Genomic DNA, 22528 nt, shown 5'->3' with positions numbered 1-22528 from the left:
AGAATGTGGGCAGATATGCCTGAATTAAGGGGCATTTGAGGGGTGGTATGGAAACCTAGTGCAGTGAAAACTTCCTAAAGAATGTGAAGGCAATCCTAATGAAGTCTCCAAATAATGGGGGAAACAGTACCAACTGGACATCTCTTGTCACCAAATGAAGCTTTCAGTACTAAGACTGGGTTACATCCAATTGAGTTGTTGGTCAAAGGGGTCCTATGGAAATCCCCCAAACAACCCACGCTGTTGCCAAAAGAACAGGTTGCTCTCTGCAAACTGACAGCAAGGTCCCATCCCTCAAAGCAACACCCACATGACTCATTGAACATGGAGAGGGTGCCTATGTAGAACCTTCATCCCATGGTCTAGTGTCTTTAGCATGGGAAGGTACTCTGCAGGCTACCAAAAGAGAACCATAACCACCAACCCAACCACAAAACCTTTCATCTACAATCTGTCCTGCCTACAAAATATGCTAGGGCAATGGTGACACAAAGCTTGTGTGAGTAACCAACCAAGGTCTGATTTGACTAAAGGCCCACTCCATGAGATAGAACCCGTACCTGATACTGCTTGGGTAGCCAAGAACCAGAGACTAGATAGCTCAGAGACCTAGGTGAAACTAAATACTACTGATCTTTTAAAAAAATGGCTCCAATTGATATTCTGCTATACTCATAGACCCACGTCTTGCTCAGTCATCACCAGAGAGGCTTCCTCCTGTAGTAGATGGACACAATCCAGAGACCCATAGTAAGACCGTGGAACAAACAGCTGTCTCCATCAAATCCCTCTCCTCAGAGTTCAGGGAACCCCGGAAAATCAGGCAGAAAAAGTATAAGAGCCAGAGGGTATGGAGGACACCAGGAGGGCAGGCCCTCAAAATCAACTGGGCAAAGCTCACAAGAACTCTCAGAGACTGAGAGGAGCGCAGGGCAGACACACGTCTGCGCCAGGTGTTCGAGCACACCTCACCACTTTGACCTTAGTATTTTATGGGCTCCTGATGTGTGAATGAATGGGTCTCTGAGTCTCATGCCTTCTCTTGGGTTTTCCCTTTTGTTAATTTGCCTCGTCCAACTTGGATGTGATGGTTTTTGTTTTATCTCATTATATTTTATTGTTACGTTTTGTTGTTATGGATGCCTGTTCTTTTCTAATGAGAGACAGAAGTGTATCCAGATGGGAGAGAAGGGGATGAGAAACTGAGAGGACTAGGGGGAGGAGAAGCTGTAATCAGGATATATTTATAAGAATCCATTTTTAATAAAGGAGGGAAAACAAAAAAATGTCTGAGCTAAGTGACTATCAGGTGACAGGAAGAAGCAAGGAAGTCAGGGGTGCCTCGCTGCTGTGATGTTACGGGTTTATACCAATAATTTTTAAAACACACAACCATCAACTTCCACAATGTACTTTTAAATTTTTCCTGTTCAGAGCTACCTGATTATGCCTTCTTTCCATTTATGACATAATTAGCATATGCATTGTCAGCTTGAAGTCTGCAACAACCTTCAGAAATAAATTGTTGGAAAAAGAATCTTCTCAAATTCACAGTTGTAGCTTCTATTTTCTTCAAGTCCCCATGGGACATGCACTCCTGTTGACCCCAGTCAGGCAGACTGAATGAGAGAATTGCTTCTTCCTCAGTTTACGATTCTAATGTCGAGATAACCAATGTTCGGATTTACAGATTCATGACAGTTTTCCTTGCCAACAGAGGCAGTTACCCAAGGTTATACTGACAAAGAAGCCTTACACGTGTGCTTGTGAGGCTCTGGAATCCATCTGCTGGGTTTAGACTGGATTCTTGTTAAGGAAGGTCACTGAACTGTTTAAAACAGTATAAGTCTTCAGTAAACTGAATACATAAAATAGCACAGCCTAGCACAGGTGAAAACATGCAGTAAGTGTTGACCTTGCTGCATGATTCTTAATATTCTAATACTATGCAGTTTACATGGATAACTAATATGGAAACCAGCACATCTCCCACTCTACATTAAGAACCATTCGTGTATTGAGATTCCCTGTGCTGGGATTTTTCAAAACATCTTAGACCACAGCCTTCCTGGTTCTAGAAGTGGGGAGGGAGCTGGGAAGGGAGAGGACAACCAGGTCCTCCACCTGCTTTTACCCAGCCTCAAGTGTGATCTCCTGCCATTTCAGCTACTCCACATTAACCATGGTTTTCCTGGCTCTCCCCTTTAGCTCTTCGATGCCCTCTGAATACCACAGTGATTTAAGCAACCACTTTGCTAAACCACCACAGCTTAATATCGAAGGCAGTGTTGGGAACTTCCTAGCTTTTAAGATGTTTTATGACCCAGGAAAATGCTGGCACAATTTGATTAAGACACATTTCTTGCTTTGTTCTTTCTTTTTTTTTTTTTTTTTTGAGACAGGGTCTCTCTGTGGCTTTGGAGACTGTCCTGGAACTAGCTCTGTAGACCAGGCTGGTCTGGTCTCAGACTCCCAGAGACCCGCCTGGCTCTGCCTCCCGAGTGCTGGGTGCTAATATTAAAGGTGTGCGCCACCACTGCCCAGCTTCTTGCTTTGTTCTGTAGAAACAGTGAGTCTCACTCTGTATCCAGACTCATTATGTATAACAGACTGGCCTCAGACTCATGGCAATCCCCCTGCCTTAGCGTTCTGTGTCCTGGGAGTAAAGGGATGAATGATTGCCACATGGCTAGGATGCATTTTCCTTGGCTTCCTCGTCTAAGGAACCAGGGATCTAAATAAAACCTTCCTCTTGCTGTTCCCCTGAGATAAGAGCTTTGTAGCTATTTTATTTTTATTATTAACTGTTGGGTTTTTTGTTGTTGTTGTTTAGATAGGGTCTCTCATTCTGAAGCTCAGGCTGGCCTAGAACTCATTACATGCCCAAACTGTCTTCAAATTCACAGTGGTCCACCTTCCCCAGTGTCCCCAGAGATGCGATTACAGACGTGCCACCCAACCCAGCATCACTTTCACTGCATCCCTGGCATGCAGACTGGACTGTCATTTTAGTTAGAGACACACACTTCTGTCCCCGCCCCACACGTATGCACACTTAGGTTTGTAACATGAAGGCCTACTCAGCTTCCACCAGAAAAAGAGCATTAAACAACTCTGCTACCCTAATCCCTTTAGCTCTTCCAAATCCAGCATACCTCTCTCCCGAGTTCTGTTTTCAAATGTGTGGTAGGATCAATCAATGGAAGTGGAAACTGAAACTAACGTGATTTCTTTTTTCCCCCCTTTGGTTTTGTTTCAGTTTCTCAAAACAGGGTTTCTCTGTGTAAACCTAGCTGTCCTGGAACTTGGTTTGTAGACCAGGCTGGCCTCAAACTCACGGAGATCCACTGCCTCTGCCTCCCTGGTGCTGGGATTACAGGTGTGTGTCTCTAGACCTGGCTTGAAACTATATTCTTTAACTCTCATTTTCTTTCAGGGTGAGCCCAGAATGGTGAATAGTAGCAAAGAAAATGTACCAAAAGCTTTGAGAGTTTTTGACAGAAAAAAATACATTTTAAAAGTTATCACTTGCCTTTTTTTTCTTTTTTAATTCAAATACCTCATGCAGTGTTGGAACATTAGCATGAACTTGACATTAGCTCAGTGCCACTAAGCGCATTCACGATGGTGTCCCTACGGCAACTCAAGTAAATACACATGCCCAGACAAGATGCTATTTGACTTTTGGCTTGCTCAACTTTGTCAAACGGGAAATCGTGGACATTTAACTCAATATTATTTTAGTTGATAGTATCTTATATTTGTCTGAACTTGGTGCAAACAAGTTTTGCTCCCTGCTTGTTGACTTTATCATAAGTATTGTTGCTACTGTAAATTATTTTTAATGTAACATCTTAAAAGTATTTGCTACTCATGCCTATGGCCCCCAGTATTCCACCTTCTAGTCATCTCTGACTAGACGTTTTCTAAATGTATTGCTTTTGAGTTTTCTGTGCGATTTTACCATCTGTTAAGATTTTGTCTTCCTGTCCCCCTTTGTTCAACTTTCAGGGTAGGACCTGCAGTACACTGAAAGGGGTACCCTTGCTTTGTACATTCACTGTGTGCTATTATTTATCCTGTAGGTATTCTGACTTTACCAGTATAAGCCCTTTCCTATGAGGAAATGCTACAGAAGTGAGGTCCACTGTGCTGGCATCTCTACAGCTTGTAACTCTCTCTGCAGAAAGGCAAACACATGTCTACCCTGGTAACTGTATCATCCAAGGATTTTCCACCTTGGGGGTGGGGAGATGCAGGCAGAGCTGGGGATATGACCTAGCTCAGAGGTAGAGCACCTGCCTAGCATGTCCATGGGTCTAGTTTGCATCCCTAGCACCAAAAGAAAACCTAATCACTGCATGGTCTAAAGCGTGGTTCTCAAAGCTGGGTGGTGGTGGCCTACACCTTTAATCCCAGCACTCAGGTGGATCTTTGAGTTCAAGGCCAACCGGGTTTACAGATAGAGTTCCAGGAGAGCCAGGGCCACACAGAGAAATCCTGTCTTGAAAAACCAAAAAAAGAAAAAGAAAAACTGTTTCTCAACCTTCCTAATGTGGTGACCCTTTAATGCAGTTCCTATTGTGGTGAGCTGCAACCATAACATTATCTCATTGCTACTTTGTAACTGTCATTTTGATACTGTTATAAATTGTAATGTAAATATCTGGTATGCAGGATATCCAATACATGACAGGGAATGAGCCACACAGAAGCCACCCTCAGCCTTCCCAAGCATGACTGTATCTGTTCCGCCTTTGTCAGCACTTCCTTTGTCCCGGGCTCAGGCTGCCAGTGAATGAAGAGACAACTGTGTCACCAGGAAGCATGTGAGCAGTGTCTCCCCCTCCCCCGCCCCACCCTGAGTGCCAAGTCAAAACTCTGCTGACAAGGTCGGTGTCTCTGCAGACACGGAGCCAGAGCAGTGTCCTGCAGTACCGAGGGGAATCCCGGTCTACAGACGCTGGCTCTGTGCTTCTCCTAAGGGCTTTCATTTCTCAGAAAGCCCTGCTCTTTGGGTCTGCGTTCACAAACATTTAAGGGCAGGCTGTTCTGTTGTGTTTTACTTCTCTGGTCTGGCGGAGGAGATGAAGCAAAGAAGTGAAAACTGAAACCAAGTTCTTTAATCCACTTTCATCCAAAGTGAGCCCCAAACAGTGAATTCTAGTAGATGTACCAAAATTTTTGAAAGAAAAATAAAATTTAAAAGTTATCCCTTTCCCTTTTTTTTTCTTTCATGCAAATCCCCAATGCAGGTTGGCAGTGACTGGAACGTTCATGGCAGGTTTGCTATGCACAAACTGTAGCTGTTCTTGAATGATTTCCCATGTGGGTCACGTGCATGGGGTTTATGCTGGGAGCAGGTTCCCATGCAGAGGAAGGAATCTTTGTTTTGCTTCTCTTCTGGCCAAGCGGGACACAGATTCCGAATTCACATTCCAAGGCATCCTGATCCTAGAACAGGTGTGGCCTGGATATGTATCTCAACCAGCCGTCCCAGTCACGGGAAGACCCACACCAGCAAGGAATAAACTTTTAAATTTGCATCTTAGAGTGGGTATGGTAGCCTTTAATCCCTGCACTGGGATGCAGAGGCAGTCAGATCTCTTTGTTTGAAGCCAGCCTGGTCTACAGAGTGAGTTCCAGGACAGCCAGGGCTACACAGAGAAACCCTGTCTTGAAAAACCAAATAGTAACAACAACAACAAAAATAATTTGTGTCTTACAATCATCAAATTTGTTTGGCATAGTTAGCTCTCCAAGAGCATGCTGAGGATAACTGGGGACAGTGAGCGTTCCAAACCTGCAAAACTGAATGCCAGGCTGGAACAAGGGATGGATGCCTCATGTCACTCACCGGCCTTCCTGACTGGCGTCCTCTGTATTTGTGTTTGGTGGCACATATATACTATACTTGCATATGTTTCCCCTCCTGGCCATTTAAGTACATCTCGCTTTTGGTTTTCTTTGAGATGGGCTATCTACATAGTCCTGGCTGTCCTAGAACTCAGTAGGCCAGGCTGGCCTTGAACTCAGAAAGATGCACCTACCTCCGCCTCCCAAATGCTGGGATTAAAGGTGTGCACCACCATAAACATCCTGTAAATCCACCTCACTCTGTTTTGTTTTGTTTTGAAGACAGGGTTTCTCTGTGTAACCCTGGCTGTCCTGGAACTTACTATGTAGACCAGGCTGACATTGAACTCACAGAGATCCACCTGCCTCTGCCTCCTGAGTGCTGGAATAAAATGTGTGCGCCACCATGAACATCCTGTAAATACATCCCACTCTTGAGGCTCATCGGAGGCTGACCTTTCCTTCAGGTGTCTTCAAAGCATTTCTGACATCCTATGTTCTCCTAGAAACTTCCAAATGACCTTTATTTTGGTCATTTGACATTAACTTTATAGTTGGTTTTGTTTTTTATTTTAGATTTCAATATATAGGAAGAAATACATGTTTTTCCCCTAGCCACAAAAAATTCCATGATATACGTGCCACACTTGCACATAATCTGTGTCAGAATTCAGTGCAAAATGTCTGTTTTAGTCAAGAGGGCCACTTAAAAATACAAGTGCCACGGGAGGAGGGGAGGGAAAGGGAGAGGGACCTGGAACTGACTTGTGAAGCAACCTTGTTTCTTATCTAAATTTAAACTGAAAAAAAAAATACAAGTGCATGCCTACCATGTGTCTCTTATTGGGTAACACATACATGCAATGTATATATACTAATTTTCATTTTAGCGTGAAATTTGGTGTAAAATAAATCTAAATTAAATGTTTCCTAGATGTTTAGTTTCAGAAACTCCAAAATAACCTTACAGATGACTTCAGCCAAGTGAAAGAGACCTAAGGGAAATCAGGAACATCAATCACCAAATTTGTTCTTTGGGAAATTTGCTCTTTGTAGCCAAACGTTTGAGGCTGTGGGCTCCTGAGATGGGGATCCTGGGTTCTTTTTGTTTGTTTGTTTTTGAGACACGGTTTCTCTGTATTGTTTTGGAGGCTGTCCTGGGACTCCCTCTGTAGACCAGGCTGGCCCCGAACTCACAGAGATCCACCTGCCTCTGCCTCCCGAGTGCTGGGATTAAGGGCGTGCACCACCAATGCCAGGCAGTCCTAGGTTCTTAAAGGGGTTCAATGAGTAAAAGCTCGTGAGTGACTAACAGATACTTAATGCTACCTATTTCTTACTAAAACATTTTCTTCTTAATAAATGACTATTAGTACAATAAAACTGTCACCACATATCTTCTTTATTGTTTAATGTAACCCAGGTCAGTACCCCGCCCATTCAGAGTCCACTCTAAAATTCTGACATTCCGACAGTGCAGTTTCTATTCTGAAGAAGCAGGTATGGAGGGGCTCCTCATGGCACCCTTGAACAGGAGCCATCCCCTCCTGAGACGTTTGCCACACCAAAGTCTGTTGGCTTCTGTCAACCCTGGCCTCACTCCCCTCCCTTCTGTCCTTCCAGAGTCCCACAGCTGTCCGACTTGCTCGCATGAGAGCTTAGCTCTGTTCTAGTCCTTGAACTACACCAACCTAGGATTTAGCACTCTAGAAATTTCCATCTGTCCCAAACAGCAACTCACGTCCTGTTCTGGCAGTAGACAGAGTTCCTGTTCTGCAGGTCCCGTCTGCAGACACAGGATTCATGCTTGGCATCCAGTGCAGTTGTGAGCCAGGACTCCAGGTTCAATGGCCCTGTCCCAGGACAAAGCACCGCCATGCCCTGACCTGTCCCAGCATCACGGCAGCCTCTGTGAAAGACCTCACAGTAGTCTTGTAGGTTCTAAGTATCTGCCGTCTCAGTGGTTGCTCTGCAGAGTGATACCAGCATCCAGCGGCTGTCTCTTTCGTTCTTGACCCCCCATTGCCACACACTCGCTAAGAAAACAATCAAGAAATCCATGACGGGATGAAAACCAGAACAAAGATTAGCTTACATCCTCTTTAGTCACTCGTGACTGTCACCTGCCCTCGATGTGAGACGATGTGACGTTCCACCACTTCTGTTCTGAATGCCTCTTCTAACGGCACAGAAGTTCGTTAAGTTGTATAGACTTCAGATCTGGTTAATTAATGAAAAAATCTGGTGTGGGATTCTTTTATTTCTTGCAAGTTTTTTATGATAAAGTTTATAAGATAAATTTCTCAAAAAAAAGCAAAAGTAAATAATGAAAAGGCAACAAAAATCAAAAGTGTGTTTGGGACTTGACTTAAATATTAGCTCTCTGTTTTACAAGAGGGGAAAGGTCAGATTTACATCTTCAAACTTATTCCACAGTGCACTTCCAGCTGCTTTCTCAAACAGCTCATGCTTTGGAAAGTGAAACCTAACTCACTCGCTCACTTGTTAAAAATTAAAAGGAGCACAGAGGGAAATTCCAAACTCAGAACTCACAATAAACACAAATAACCTCAGTTTTGCAACAGGGGACTTCCCTTAAAGGATATTGAAGTCTTGCTGAGCCAACTCCAAAGCCATCCAATCAAGAGTCAGGGAGGGAAACCCTGCAGATAAATAGCGCACAGTACCCCAGCACTTCACTGGCCATTCATCCACAGTTGACATCCGTCCCGAGCCAGCCAACGAGAAGACTCCACTGTCAGCACCATGAATGCCAGTGCTATCCTCCTTTTCTGCCTCATCCTGCTGAGTCTGAGTGGGACTCAAGGTAAGGAACACCAGGGCTATTTAGTTACCCAGTCAGGAAGACGACTGGACTCAATTTATCTCATGCTGGTTGAAGTCAGAGAAAACTAGAATAAGAGAAAGGGAATGAAGAAGGGAAGAAAGGGAGGAAAGGGAGAGACAGGGAAGAAAGAACTGTGAGGGAATGGGGAGAGACAGGGGAGAGATGGGGATAGAGAGAGGGGTAAGACAGATGCCTCCCTACCTAAGCCTGATTCATAATGTGATCTATAGGTAAGCCATGATTTCTTCATTAAAAGTTGCATGCGGCTCCCTTCTTCAGGATAATAAGCTACTTAACCACTCAGACCTATGACACGGTGGGCTACATCTCTTCTCAGATTAAGTGACAATATGGGGACAGATTCTGCCAGCCACTACCTCACCTGTATTGAGTGCCTAAAATGAAACAGTAGGCTAACCTTCCCTGTTCGGCCGCTCTCTTCCTGCAGGAATCCCTCTTTCAAGGACAGTCCGCTGCTCCTGCATCAAAATCGATGACCGACCGGTAAAACCGAGGGCCTTGGGAAAACTGGAAATTATTCCTGCAAGTCAATCCTGCCCACGTGTTGAGATCATGTGAGTGAACCCCCACCTGCTGCTAACTTCCCGTATGTAACCACATGTTAAATGTGTGATGATCATATCGGGAAAGACCAGCAAAGGCTCTGTGGTGTCGAATGAATGGAAGTTGGATTCTGATGCGGGCCTGATGTTCATCTACCTGTCTCGCTGCTTGTTTTGACAGTGTCACAATGAAAAAGACTGAAGAGAAGAGATGTCTGAATCCAGAGTCTGAGGCCATCAAGAGTTTATTGAAAGCAGTTAGCCAAAGAAGGTGGGTTTGCTGGTGCTCTTTGGGGAAATGGCAGTCTCAGGAAGTAACATCCGCATTGGCTTTGCTGTGGGATCATGTCACCACATGTCACCACCATGCCCTTCCCACCTCCATTTACACTGACACTGAGGTGCCACCTCAGGCCATCAATTCCTAATATCTAGGAGTGACAGGGAGTTATTTCAGTCTTTGGGCAGTCACAACTGTCCAGGTAAAGCTGTCCAACTTTCCCCATTTCCTCACTAAAAACAACAGCCGCTGTGAACCATGGTGACCACGTAGCAGAGGGAGGCCCACCAAGCTTTTTTCCCAAGGGTCTTTGGGTTCCCAGACTGAAGCCAGAGTCCAGGCCACTCAAAATGCTGTCTTCTTCCCTCAGGTCTAAAAGAGCCTCTTAACCAGAGAGAAGCCGATCACCGCAGTGCTGTAGCCGACGGACAGGCAGCGGAAAGCCCGTCTCTCCATCACTTCTTTATACGTCGGCCTATGGCTACTCCTAATTGTCCCTGGTTCCCCTGAAAGGTGACCAGCCATGGTCACATCAGCTGCTATCCCTAGTGACATCAGGTCACTATTCTCCAGGACGATGGGCAGCTCCTCGTCCTGAGACAACAGTAACTCCAGTGACAAGAGTCCCCAACTCTACTAAGAGCTGGTCCTGAGTTCTCATACAGACAGCTGCAATGTTTCTCCTGGCGCTGTACTATATAAGCTACGCTGAGGTGCTACACTTTTAGCCTTGTGCCAAGCTCTACCTGCTCCTCACCCTCCCCACCTTAAAGTGTGTTAGCAGATCTGTCCAGTTCTGAGTTACCTGGGTTCTTTAATTTCAAATACAGTCGCAATAAGACTACCACCTGCCTGCTCCTACGGACAAACTTTACTTCATGGCTTACAGCTACCTTCCCAAGGAAACTTCATAACTCAGAGTACTTATAGGAAGCTAGAAATGTATGGAAATGTATGTATAAGTATTATTTAATGAGCTACTGTACAAAGTAGAGTTCCTAGATGTATGTTTTGTACCATTTTCATTGTGTATGAAAGAACTTGTGTAATTAAGTACATCAATGAGGAATTAGAGATGTTTATATAGACAAGTGGTTTTCAATGTTATACAGCACAAAAGGTGTTGGATAGTTTTCAAAATAAAAATAATGTACTGTAGTACTTACTGTACTGAAAATATTAAGAGAACAAAAGGTAATAAAATATTAATAACTAATATGAGATGTCCTGTGGGTCTTTGACTGAGAGTGATTTCAGAGCTTGGACAGGAAGTTGGGGTGGGGGTGGGTGGAGGACAAATGTATCATAATTACCGTACTCCTCCTAAGTTTAGCCTCCTCAAGGCCCATCATGCAAGATTCCTATATAACTGGCAAGGCATGAGAATGATATGGGCATGAACCCCATCCTGGTTAGTTTTTATTGTCAACTCCACACAACTGAGTCATCTGGGAAGAAGGGTGTCTCCCTGGAGGGAATGTGTAGATCAGACTGGCCTATGGCCATGTCTGAGGGTGTCTTGACTGACACTTGATGTGGGCGGGCTCAGCCTACTCAGAGTAGTGTCACCCTGAGCAGGTGGGCCTCTGTTGCATAAGACAACTAGCTGAGCATGAGCCAGGGGAAGCAAACCAGAGTGCACGCCAGTAAGCTGCCTCCCCCGTGTTTCTGTTCCAGCTTCCTCTCCTGGCTTCCCTTGGTGATAGACCATTGCTTGGAAACAAGGGCTTAAGTAAACCCTTTCCTCCCTGAAGTTGCTTTTGGTGTTGAGCACAGCAACAGAGAGGGAACCAGAACAGACTCCTAGATCCAAGACATCTCTGTCAGAGTACTGCACAGGAAAACCTGCAATCCATTCATTTCTCTCCTAGCCCCGAGTATTTCACAGACTTGTTTAATTGCACCACCATCCACTCAGTTCCGCAAAGGAGAAAGGCACATTACCACTTCTTCCTCACCTCCTCTGCCCAATTAGTGACCAAGAAGATGCCTACAACACAATTAGTCTCTGGAATGTATGAAGAATTCTCATGGGGTCTCCAGGAAGACTCCGCAGGGAAAGGCACCTGACACCAAGCCCAAAGACCCGAGTTCAGTGCCCAGGACCCATAGGTACAGACCTGACTCCAGCAAGTTATTCTCTGACTGCCACACCCACGCCATAGGATATGTGCGCTCCCCACCTCAACCCACCACACAGACGGTAAAAATGTTAAAGGAATTCTCATGGCTAAAAAGTTTACAATCAGATGCACAGCCCGATTCACTGTGTGGTGTCTTCATCATCTAGTTCTAATGAGTAGCCAGAGCTGCTATAGTAGCCTTGTGTATGTCCTGTGCGGTGATGAACCCAAACAGACACCAACATACACACACACTCATGCCCGCACGCATGCATGCACACATGCACTAGCTGGGAAGAGGAATAAGAAAGGGTAATGGGGAATGTGAATATGATCAAAATACAGAATGTACATATATGAAAACATGGCAGTGAAATCAATTATTGATAATTAATATATGCTAATAAAGATTTTGAAAGGAATATTTAAAGCAGCATTGCTAGTAATAGCAAAAACCTGAAAACAATCCAATGTCCACAAGGTGACAGCTGCGGTATGTCTATGCAGTGAAACTTATCAGTGGAAACAAAGTACATTGAGTGAATCTCAGCAACAGTCCTGCACAGATCTTGGTGGGCATGGGGGTATACCCCTGCCATCACAGCTGCTTGGGAAGCTGAGGTGAGAGGATTGAAAGTTCAAGGCCAGCTTGACCAGCTTAGTGGGAAACTGTCTGAAATCAATCAGTCAATCAATCAATCAGCCCATCAATCAATTTAAAGGGCAGTGACAGAACATTAGCCGACCATTCATGATGCTCTGGGTTCTGACTTTAGCACCAAAAGCCATAGAGAAGGAGCATGTCACAGAGGGTGCATGTGGATGACTCCACTTCCTGCAGTTTTTGTTTGTGTTGCTTTTGTGGTTATACTAGAAACCAAACACAGAGCCTTGTGCATGCCAGAAAACAAAGGAATGACTTACTTAACATACATAATTCTGAAGAGAGAGGAGAACACAAGCCACCAGGGACACACTCAGGGCTTCTGGACCAGTAGGGTTCTAGTCTGCCTCTGTGGCAGTAGGCAACAGCTTGTGCTCTGATATGTATCTCCAATCTGCTGTTCTCTTCTTTTGGAAGGCATATTCCATACTGAAAAAACTAAACAGGGGCTGGAGAGATGACTAGGTGCTTGTGAGGGCTGACTGATCTTCCAGAGGACCCAGGTTTGGTTTCCACCACCTACATGGCACCTAATAAGCATCAGTAACTCCAGTTCCCAGCGATGCAGCGCCCTCTCTGGCCTCCTAAGGTACTGCACACAAGCAGTACATGGACATATAAGTAGGTAAGACACATACAAAAAATTTTATAAAAAATTGAAAAGAAAAACTCTGGAATATTAGCAATTATGAGATGCTGTCAGGAATATCAAGCAAATTCATGTAGCAAAACAAATAATATGAGAATTATCACATTCTGGTGCACAATAAAAGAACGACTCATGCCATCACCACAGAACCCCTAGCTAGACCACAGTAAAATTGTGATGTGTCAGAAGTCCTCTTTCCTGACCTCATTTTCCTATTCCCTTTGCCCCCTAAATCTATAGGAAAGGCCATTATCATCTTAGTGCCTGGTGTTGCTACAACAAATTAAGAATCAGTTACTTATAAAGAACAAAATTTCTTTCTTGGTTCTGGAGGCTGGGACATTCATGTCAACATGCCTAAACTGAGAGAGCCCTCCTCCTGCTTCCTCACAGGGCAGAAGGGCAAGAGACAAGGCCTACATCAAACCCTTTTCAGCTACCTAGTACATGCAAAGCCCACAACAGAAACAAAGCCTTTACAAAGGGTACGTTTTTCACCCAGCAGGAGAAACCCTCTGGTCTTCATTTCTCCTTTTAAGGAACTACCTTCCTTCTTTTTTGGGGGGGTGGAGGGTTGTTTCATTTATTGCATTAGGATGTAAGTCAAGGCCTCTTACAAGCTAGGTACACAACCTTTCTCTAAATGGCATCTCCAAAACCAAGGCCTCAACCTTGAAGATGTCACAGTGGTTAACAGCTGAATTTTAAGAGACACACACATCCAAACCATGGCATCTACCTAACCGTTTGCTGACAGATTTCAGAGAGCTGTTGAGAGAGCATTAAATGTCTCTCTGTGCAAAAGCAAGGTGTGCATTCAACAAACATTTATGTCTGTTATATATCAGGTCACAAGAAACAACTGTAACTTACAGTTTGTTAAACAGACAAAATAGGCAATCTGTTATTCTGCGGACTTAAAACAAACAAACAAAAAACCTGCAAAGAAAATAGGAATGCCTTTCCTGGGAACATGATGGTAGAGCTGGACACATTGGTATTGGACAGACAGAGAGTGAATAGTGAATTTTATTTCAGAAAAATACACACAATGACACACACATGTGTTTAGTTTGGAAGAAAGTGAATACAGTTGCAGGTACAGATATTATCAGAACTGATGGTGGATAAACAGATACAAATTAATCCCTGAAGTCTTTCTGTGTTTGGTGTGTCTGCCATCAACACTAGAGTTTACTTTTAATGCCGGATATATGTTATAAAACACACACAGAGGCTGGGTGTGGTGACATATGCCTTTAATTCCAGCACTCATGAGGCAGAGGCAGGTAGATCTCTGTATTTTTTGAGGCCAGTATTTTCTGAAATCCAGGTCAGCCAGGACTGTTACACAGAGAAACCCTGTCTGAAAACATAAACACAAACAAAACAAGCACACACAGGAAATTCACAGCTTCTGCATCTCAGGAGTCAACAGCACAGACTGAAACTGGCACCCATCGCTCTGTACTGATGAATTTGTAACTGCAGACTACATATACTATACTGGCTCCATGACATTAGAGAGATGAAAAATTGCTGTTACCTGGTGACGCATTGGCCATTGTAAGGTTGCACTATGTGTACTAAGTATATGTAGCAGTGAACTGAGAAACTCCAGAACTTATATCTTCCAATGACTGGAGTCAGTACAAATAAATAAGACACATGCAGTGTGACATGACCTAATGTACTTATTTGTTCACAATAATGTTCCTCAGAGGGAGACTCTCTAGGGAACACACAGAAGGTAGACTTGTCCAGGGAACAGGCATCACAGATTCTGCTCCTTGCTGTTAGATCAATAGGCTTCCATAAGTAACTACATACCTACAGGTCTAAGAAAATCACTTAATGTGGGGAGAAAGAAAGAACCAGAAATATAAAACTCCCAAGCCATACATCCTCAGACACCAAAGCACCCCTCCTGTATTTTGGCGTATGAAAAAAAGCTAAACTAAAAACTATACATAGGGAGAAGATTGTGTAGGAAATGCAAGTGTAACATCATGTCTACATCTAACTACATTACTGAAAGATTAAAATTTACAGCTGAAATTAAAAAAAATGAGGTTTCACAAATGGCAGGAGTAGCTACAAAGCCCAGTTACAAATTCCATACCTCCACACGACACAATACAGAAGAAAAGGCCCCCCAAAACTAAACAACCCCCCCCAAAAATCCACACCTTAATAGGATTAGATAATGCTAGGGTTTGGTTTTCACCGGGAGTGAGATGATCAGGACAAACTCTCCCAGGGCTGTCTAGAGATAAAGCACTACTCATAGCTTTGTATCACTTTTCATTAGTTATTAACTGTAAGCACCCTTTGCTGCTTTAACCAAACACAACTGTTGAGAATGGGCCATCCCCACTGATTGGCAGCTAACGTATCATTCCCTTGTGCACAGCTATCTAGAGCTGTCAATCGGTCAAGCCCTTTGGCTGTGAATGGATGGTCCCCAAGGTGCCCTGATGCCTTGAATGCTTCACAGTAGCTCTGGAGAGTCTACTGCAGCTGCAAGAAACCCTGAAACCCTGCCTGTTGCTAAAGTCATGCATTCTGCCTCCAAAGGCCTTGCCTCTGTCATGGCTGCTTCAGGGAACCTGTACTTGCTTCAGAACATTTTCCTTTCACCATACTAAACCTCAGTGAACTCTACCCTGCAGCTGTTGTCACTAAGGATGGATGAGGGATACCACGTGAGTGGTGTTCGGCACATATCTGATAAAAACAGAAGCTGTGAATAGGCATGCCACACCCCACTCCAGCTTCTGATTTCAAGATCCTCTGTCCATAGAGTTTGACAATTTGACTGTGGGTATCTCTGCAAAGATCTCTGGAATTATCTTATTTGGAGCATGTATTAGGGTTCTCTAGAGTAACAGAGCATATAGAATGAATCTCTCTATATAGAGAGAAAGGGGGTTTATCAGAATGATTTACAGGCTGTGGTCCAGCTAATCCAACAATGGCTGCCTATGAACACAAGGTCCAAGAACCCAGTATTGTTCAGTTCACAAGGCTGGAGATTTCTCAGCTAGTCTTCAATACATATGCTGGAATCCCAGCGTGGGCTCTAATACCAACCAAGGAACGGACTTGCTAGCAGGGGAAGATGAAGCAAGCAGAGAGCAAAAGCTTCCTTCTTCCAGCTCCTTCATACAGGCTGCCAGCAGAAGGTGTGGCCCAGAGCAGAGGTGGGTCTTCTCACCTCAGAAGATGTGGATTAAAGGTGGGTCTTCCCTGTCAGCCTACTGACAAAGCTCACTGTGCCTGGGTGGCAGTCCAAATTAATGTTAGAGAACTTACAAGGGTCTAAACTTGTCTAATATCCAAGACCTTTAACCTAGGCACTTCCTTTATTCTGATGCCGGCTATTCTGGTTTTCAGTTAGTTCACCTGAATAACCAAGCCTCTGAGACTACTTGGTGGGCATGTACCAATGGTTTGACTACACATGCCTCTTCTGATGCTTTCCAAACTTAGTAGGCAGGTTGATCAGGACCCAGAGATATTAAACCAACAGTTAGATTCCCTTACAGAAGTAAACAAACACACACCCCTTACGATCCTACAAAATTGAAGAGGCTTAGATTTACTTCTTATGAGATAAAGGAAACTGTGTCCAGCTTTTGGAAAAAGTCTGTTATTTATATGCTAATTGACTGGGAATAATTTTTTAAAAATCTTGCCATGGCTGGGAAAAAATTCAAAAATTCAAAAATACAAAGACATATTAATACCAGATAATTAACACCAGACTCTGTTCTCTTGGCCCCCTGGTTAACTACTCTGCCATCAGCACTGGCTGGGCCTTTAACTCTCATTCTGATTGGAATAACAGTGAGGCTCTGCATCTTAAACTAAAACAGGATAAGTCCATGATTTGATTCATTCACTAGGACCAGTGGGGAACTGGAAATGTAACAGGGACCCAGACCTTAGCACAACTGACTCCATGATGGAAGTACTTTTCAAGTTGTAAAACTCAGTAGGTAGACAACACCACCAGCCAAAGCTAAAACAAAGCGCCGAATCTGCCAAGTCTATAGTTCTCTAAATGTACTAACCTTGCTCTTTGGCTTCTGGAGTTCTGCTTTTGTCTAACTGTTCTTATTAACTGAAGTATGTCAGTCCAGGACATGGTTTTCATGCGGCATCAGTGTCACCTGCTCTGAGGCTCAGAAAGCATCACAACAGAGAGGACGGGCACCATGGGAACTGAAAGGATGGGGAAGACTACAGCATGGCTGCTGGCTTCTGTCCAGAAAGTGGACATGGCAATCTCGAACACTCAGCAGGGGTGACTGCATGGGGTCTGAAGAGAGAAAGTGAGGAGGGACTTGAAGGTAGGGTGGAGGCTAGCTGGGAGGAAGGGGCTAGCAGAAGTGAGGGGATAAGAGAGGGTCTAGTGCATGCTGGGATAGCACCCTACCACCGCCCTGTTGCTCAAGAATTCACGGTTTTGCAGGCATAGTGCTGCATGCCTTTAATCCAAGCAGAAGCAGGCAGATCTCTGTGAGTAGGAGGCCAGCCTGGTCTACAGAGTGAGTTCTAGGACAACCAGGGCTACACAGTGAGACCTTGTCTTGAAAAAAATATTGCCGTCCCCTCTGTTGGAAAACAGGCCATTTTCATGGTCTTATTTGGGAAGCAGCAATTAGATTCTTGAAATTTTAACATTGAAGAAATAGAATTTTTCATTTCATTATGTTCTTGTTATTAAAAACTTGCCCGGGGGGAAGGTGAGTCTTCCCACCTCAGACTCAATAATTGCCAAGATCTTATCTTCAAATATGTTGATTCTTTTTTCTTCTGATGACTCAAAACTGCTGATGAAGACCTCTAGATTTTTCATTTTGAGTTGCTGGGCTTTTGCACGGTGTTGGTGACTAACCCTTGGACCTCATGAATACACTTTCCTGCCAGCAGCTTAAGTTCAAAAAGTTTGCAGGTCCCAGAGCTTTTTGTTCCTCTTTATAATTTTCACCTCTTGTTATCTTCATGTTGTTGCTATTGTTCTTTGCACTGGCTTCTTTAGCTCTATAATCACTTGCTTAAGACAAGCAATTCAATATTTCTAGCTAACAAATCTGTTCTTTGGTTTCCCCTTTGGGACCTCATCTGAATTTAATTAGCCCTTCAAAGACCCCATCTCCACATACAGTCACATTCTGAAAACACCAGCAGTGAAGTCTTCAACAAAAGGATTTGGTGGGCATAATAGAGCTCATGACATGAGTTGTATTCAAGAAAAAAAAATCATGCAAGGAAGGTAACAAAATAAAGAGTACTTAACTAAAGTGGCTAATTTCCCACTCAAAGCACGTAAATGACTGACATACATTTACAATGTCAATACTGTGCTCCCCTCCTATTCCCAATTTCACTTTCCACAGATTCAAACACCCAGCCACTACAAGGGTGTTGATAAGATATTCTGAAAGAGAGACATCACCTTCACATACCTCATTAGAGTATACTGTTATAGCTGTAACCTTTCATCATACCTATATTATACAATAAACCTTATCATAGGTATATATATATAGAAAAATAGAATACATATTCAGGACTTGGTATTATTCATAGTTTCAGGTATCTACTGAAGGTTTTGAAGTAGATCCACTATGGATCAGAAAACACTACTGTACTCTGACCCTACTTGATAACTAATCTTAGAAAGGCAGATTATGTAAGAATGAAACTAAGACAAGCTAAAATGTAACTATGACATAAAATGGAAGGCTGAAATAATAGCTCAGTTGGTATTGTGCTTCCCACTTAAGCATGAGGACCTGAGTTCAAATCCCCATAACCCATGTACAACAGTCCACGATCTGGCTGGCTGATATCCACCGGGTAAAATAGCCTACAGTATGGCTGGCTGATATCCATGGGATGCCCACCTGTGTCTGAAGAGAAAGAGTGAAGGAGGAGAGGATGGGCTGGGAAGGGGGGAGGGAAGGGAAGCTTTGGTCAGGATGTCAAAAAAGAAAATAAAATTTTAAAATTAATTTTTAAAAAAAGTTCATGGTAGTTTGTGCTTCTAATCCCCATGCTGGTGAGCTGGAGACAGATAAATCTTAGCCAGTGTAGCCTAGTGGCAAATTCTAGGACAGTAAAAGTCTTTGTTTAAAACAAAAAACAAAAACTCCCCAAGCTGGACAGCACCTGAAGAATGATAGTCAAGGTTGACCTCTGGCTTCCACATGCATGTACACTTGAACACACATGAATTCTCTCTCTCTCTCTCTCTCTCTCTCTCTCTCTCTCTCTCTCTCTCTCTCTCTCTCTCTCTGTCTATCTCATACACACACACACACACACACACAGGCATATATATACAGTACAACAGGAAATAATCTCACACACCAATTTTTGCATAGTAAATACAAATAGAAGTCTAAGAAACAGATGCATGTACATATCAGTTAGGGTTATTACAAAATTAGCCTTCTCCTTCTGGTGAACAATCAAATGTTACAGAAAATATTGAATATTCTTATCATTTCTCTTTTTAGTTTCAAAGAAGGGAAAACTAAACACAGTTCTCTTAGGAGACATGGTTTCATTGTGTTGCCCATGCTGGCCCTGAACCCTGGGATTTGAGCAATCATCCCATCTCAATCTCCTCAGTAGCTAGGCCTACAGGTGCCTTCCACCTCACACAAAACCAGAAACCAAAATCACTTAAGCGATAATAAGAGCATTATTGTATTACTGATACTAGAGACAACCCAGCATTGAGAACAGTCTAGATATATAAAGAACTATTTAAAAGAACATCATCTACATAGAGGCAAAGGAAATCTTTATATAAAGTTCGTGTGTGTGTGTGTGTGTATGTGTGTGTCTGTGTGTGTGCGTGCATACACGCGCGCTCACGCTCCATAAGTCCTGTAACATGCTTTCTTGACGAGAACCCTCCATTTCATCTTTAGAGATCCCAACCCTCCTTTACCCTTTAGCGCCTGCTACATTTTCAGACTCCATCCTCACAAGTCCTTCCCCACTCTGTCTTCTGTCATTGTACAGCCATTTGCGGCTTCTGGATAGCTTCTCACTCCTCTACCTTCTTACAGTTAGGAGCCTCCAGTTCTCCTCTCCAGGTCGAATTCAAACAGCTGCTCGAAGCTTTTGACAATGGATGGAGATTTCTCTGCACCCAGTAATTGTGTACTGTCCCTTTATGTAACATTTCTGTCCTACGGTCATTATTTGTGTAATGTTGATTTGCCCCAAATAACTTATAAACTCGTTGAGGGCAAAAAATATTTGTGTCCTTAGAATCTAGAATCATAATAAAAATTGGCGAATGAACTGGAGCGAATGACCAAAGGGGTAAATAAAGTGCTGGTGAACATGGAATTTGTCAACATGGAAACACACACTCAGAGGCTGAGTCTTCGGAAGTCAAGGTCATCCTCAATTATGTGAAAAAATTGGGTCAGGCGGCTACACAAGACTGTCTCTCAAAACAACTACAACAAAAGTAGGTTAATAAAATGGATTTTCCCCCTTAGATTTTTGTTTGTTTGTTCGTTTCTATAGAGTTACATAGTTTTACGTATATGGGTGTTTTGTTTCTTTGGAGTTACATAGTTTTACGTGTATGGATGTTTCGTGTACAGGAGCTGGAGTTACACCAATTAACAGCTACCATGTGGGTCCTAGGAACTAGACCTGTGTCTTCAGAAAGAGCAGCAAGGGCTCTTAACACTTCTCAGCCCCAGCCCTTGTAGAGCTATTTTTTAAACTTGTAAGGGAACATTTGAAGTAAGTATGAACATGTAAAACAGAAAAGCATGCTCTCCCTTTTCAGCGTGGTTTTCTTCGGTCTTGGAAGCAGCTTTTTGTGATTATGTCATCAGATTGCAGACCGGCTCCCCGAAAGTCACAGGGCAAAACAACTGTGCTGCTGCCAACACCGGGTCACATCTGTCCTTGAAAAGATGTCCAGGCGTTATCTCTCACCGTTATCTAGTCACAAATCTAACCAGCCCTGGGACTTTTATTAGACATAAACCATGAAGCCAAGATAATAAGATTAATGAAGGAAGAATTTGTTCCTTTTTGTTAGTGACCTGAAATATGGAAAAAGTAGGATTCGCTAGCGATAACGTTTTTCAGTTTTTTCTTTTCTTTCTTTCCCTTTTTTTCTTCTTTTCTTTTCTCTCTCTTCTTTTTTTTTTTTAAAGAATGACTCCCTGACTGAGGACAAAGAACTCAGGATGCTAACTCATAGCTGGGGACTTTCGAGAAATCCACCGTTTTCAAGTTAGGATCCTTGAATGCTAGCCGAAGCTGGTGAGAAGCGGAAGTACACATAGAGTGATGTTCAAACAAGCACATGAGTTTCAATCTGAGAGAAACGAGCCCCGCCCCCCCAAGCAAAGCGCTCCTCTAGTCTTTACTGCTGTAGTCCACTGGTAACCTGTTTAAATGGATCTACACAATCCCATTATAAAGGTGGGAGGGGAGGCCTGATGACTCACACAGAGCGCCAACAAGCCTGCTGGGCCTGACTCTTGGGGATTACATCACCATTGAGTTCCTCAGGGACTCGGACTTGGAAAAGAGGAAAATTTGTTGTTGTTGTTGTTGCCCAAGGGGAAATTAAGAACTGTCTGTTGATTGCAACAGTCCTGATAATCCTTGGCTTTCTTCCCAGGCCTGTGAGAAACTCCAGCAACATCCTGTCTTACTTAGCAGGTTTCTATTTCTCCTAAAAAGCCACCTATCCATAAACGCAGTCTGTGGGACTCTCTCTTCTTCCCAGTCTGCCCTGCACTTCCTCTGGAAACTGGCATGAATTTGTTAAAAAAAAAAAAAAAAAAAAAAAAGGGAAGCAAACGTCTCAAGAGGCCTGAACTCAAATGGTCTATCTTCATGCTTAAGGGCCCAGGCTAATCTGACAAGCCTTACCATGGAGGATATTCCCGCCGCTCAGGAGGCCTCCTCAGCTGTTAGTGAGGAAGGAGCCCTTGCAAGGCAGCAGGAAGCCCCGGGCTCTGGAGATCACTGCCTCTGGGGATCAGACCATCTGGAGCTCAGGGGCTCTGGGGCTCTGGGGCTCTGGGGCTCAGGACACCCTGGGTTAAGGGGCTCAGGAGCTCTAGCCGACCTCAGCACCAGCTCCTCGGGGTCACCTCAGTCACCCCCGCCCTCCCAGGGATATTCTGTGGTCTCCATGCCATGAGCTGGGCTCCTGGAGCCATTGTTCCCTCCACCCCCACCAAGGCTCCTGAGAAGGCCACACATGGGGCTCCCAGGAATCCTCCCAGTGGAGCCTCCACTCCTCTTCTTCCTCAGGACAAATGGCCTCCTCAGACTAGGAGGCTGCGCGACAGTGGGGACTGAGGGGAGAGCCCCGGGGCACACACTACCTTCCTCCCTAAAGTGCTTCTGTTCTTCAGCAGATGAGTGCAGGCAGCCCCAGCAGCGACACACGTACAGTGAGCGAGCGTTGGGCACTCCGAGTGGAGGAAAGTTCTGGAAGCAAACTGGCTAAGCATGCGCACTGTGCATAGCTGCAC

At 44.0% G+C, this 22528-nt stretch overlaps 2 protein-coding genes across 11 annotated transcripts in view; one reads left to right on the top strand and one right to left on the bottom strand.

Annotated features, from left to right (window-relative positions):
- Art3 (ADP-ribosyltransferase 3 (inactive)) overlaps window positions 1–22528 on the bottom strand; it is an 88679-nt gene extending 66151 nt beyond the window's left edge. For 9 of the 10 annotated variants that reach the window (XM_040747410.1, XM_040747411.1, XM_040747413.1 and 6 more), the window contains exon 1: window positions 22379–22522. In XM_040747410.1, coding sequence (XP_040603344.1) covers window positions 22379–22507 — 129 coding nt within the window. In that variant the 5' untranslated portion in view covers window positions 22508–22522. Of the gene's footprint in view, window positions 1–22378 lie in introns of all 10 variants that reach the window. The other variant, XM_040747418.1, reaches the window with a different exon arrangement.
- Cxcl10 (C-X-C motif chemokine ligand 10) lies at window positions 8555–10469 on the top strand. Its single transcript, NM_001281344.1, has 4 exons — window positions 8555–8683; window positions 9153–9279; window positions 9449–9538; window positions 9918–10469. Exons 1-4 carry the CDS (start codon window positions 8623–8625, stop codon window positions 9934–9936), a joined length of 297 nt encoding a protein of 98 aa, NP_001268273.1. The 5' UTR covers window positions 8555–8622; the 3' UTR covers window positions 9937–10469.

The sequence above is a fragment of the Mesocricetus auratus genome, unplaced genomic scaffold (assembly GCF_017639785.1).
Source record: "Mesocricetus auratus isolate SY011 unplaced genomic scaffold, BCM_Maur_2.0 Super-Scaffold_100006, whole genome shotgun sequence".
NCBI lineage: Eukaryota > Metazoa > Chordata > Mammalia > Rodentia > Cricetidae > Mesocricetus > Mesocricetus auratus.
This window is presented reverse-complemented; position numbering and strand designations above follow the sequence as displayed.

Excerpts from the sequence above, each read along its gene's own strand:
- Cxcl10 (NM_001281344.1), top strand. The coding sequence starts at position 8,623 with ATGAATGCCAGTGCTATCCTCCTTTTCTGCCTCATCCTGCTGAGTCTG. Across the intron at positions 8,684-9,152 it reads GAGTCTGAGTGGGACTCAAG|GAATCCCTCTTTCAAGGACA; the intron begins GTAAGGAACACC and ends CTCTTCCTGCAG. Across the intron at positions 9,280-9,448 it reads TGCCCACGTGTTGAGATCAT|TGTCACAATGAAAAAGACTG; the intron begins GTGAGTGAACCC and ends TTGTTTTGACAG.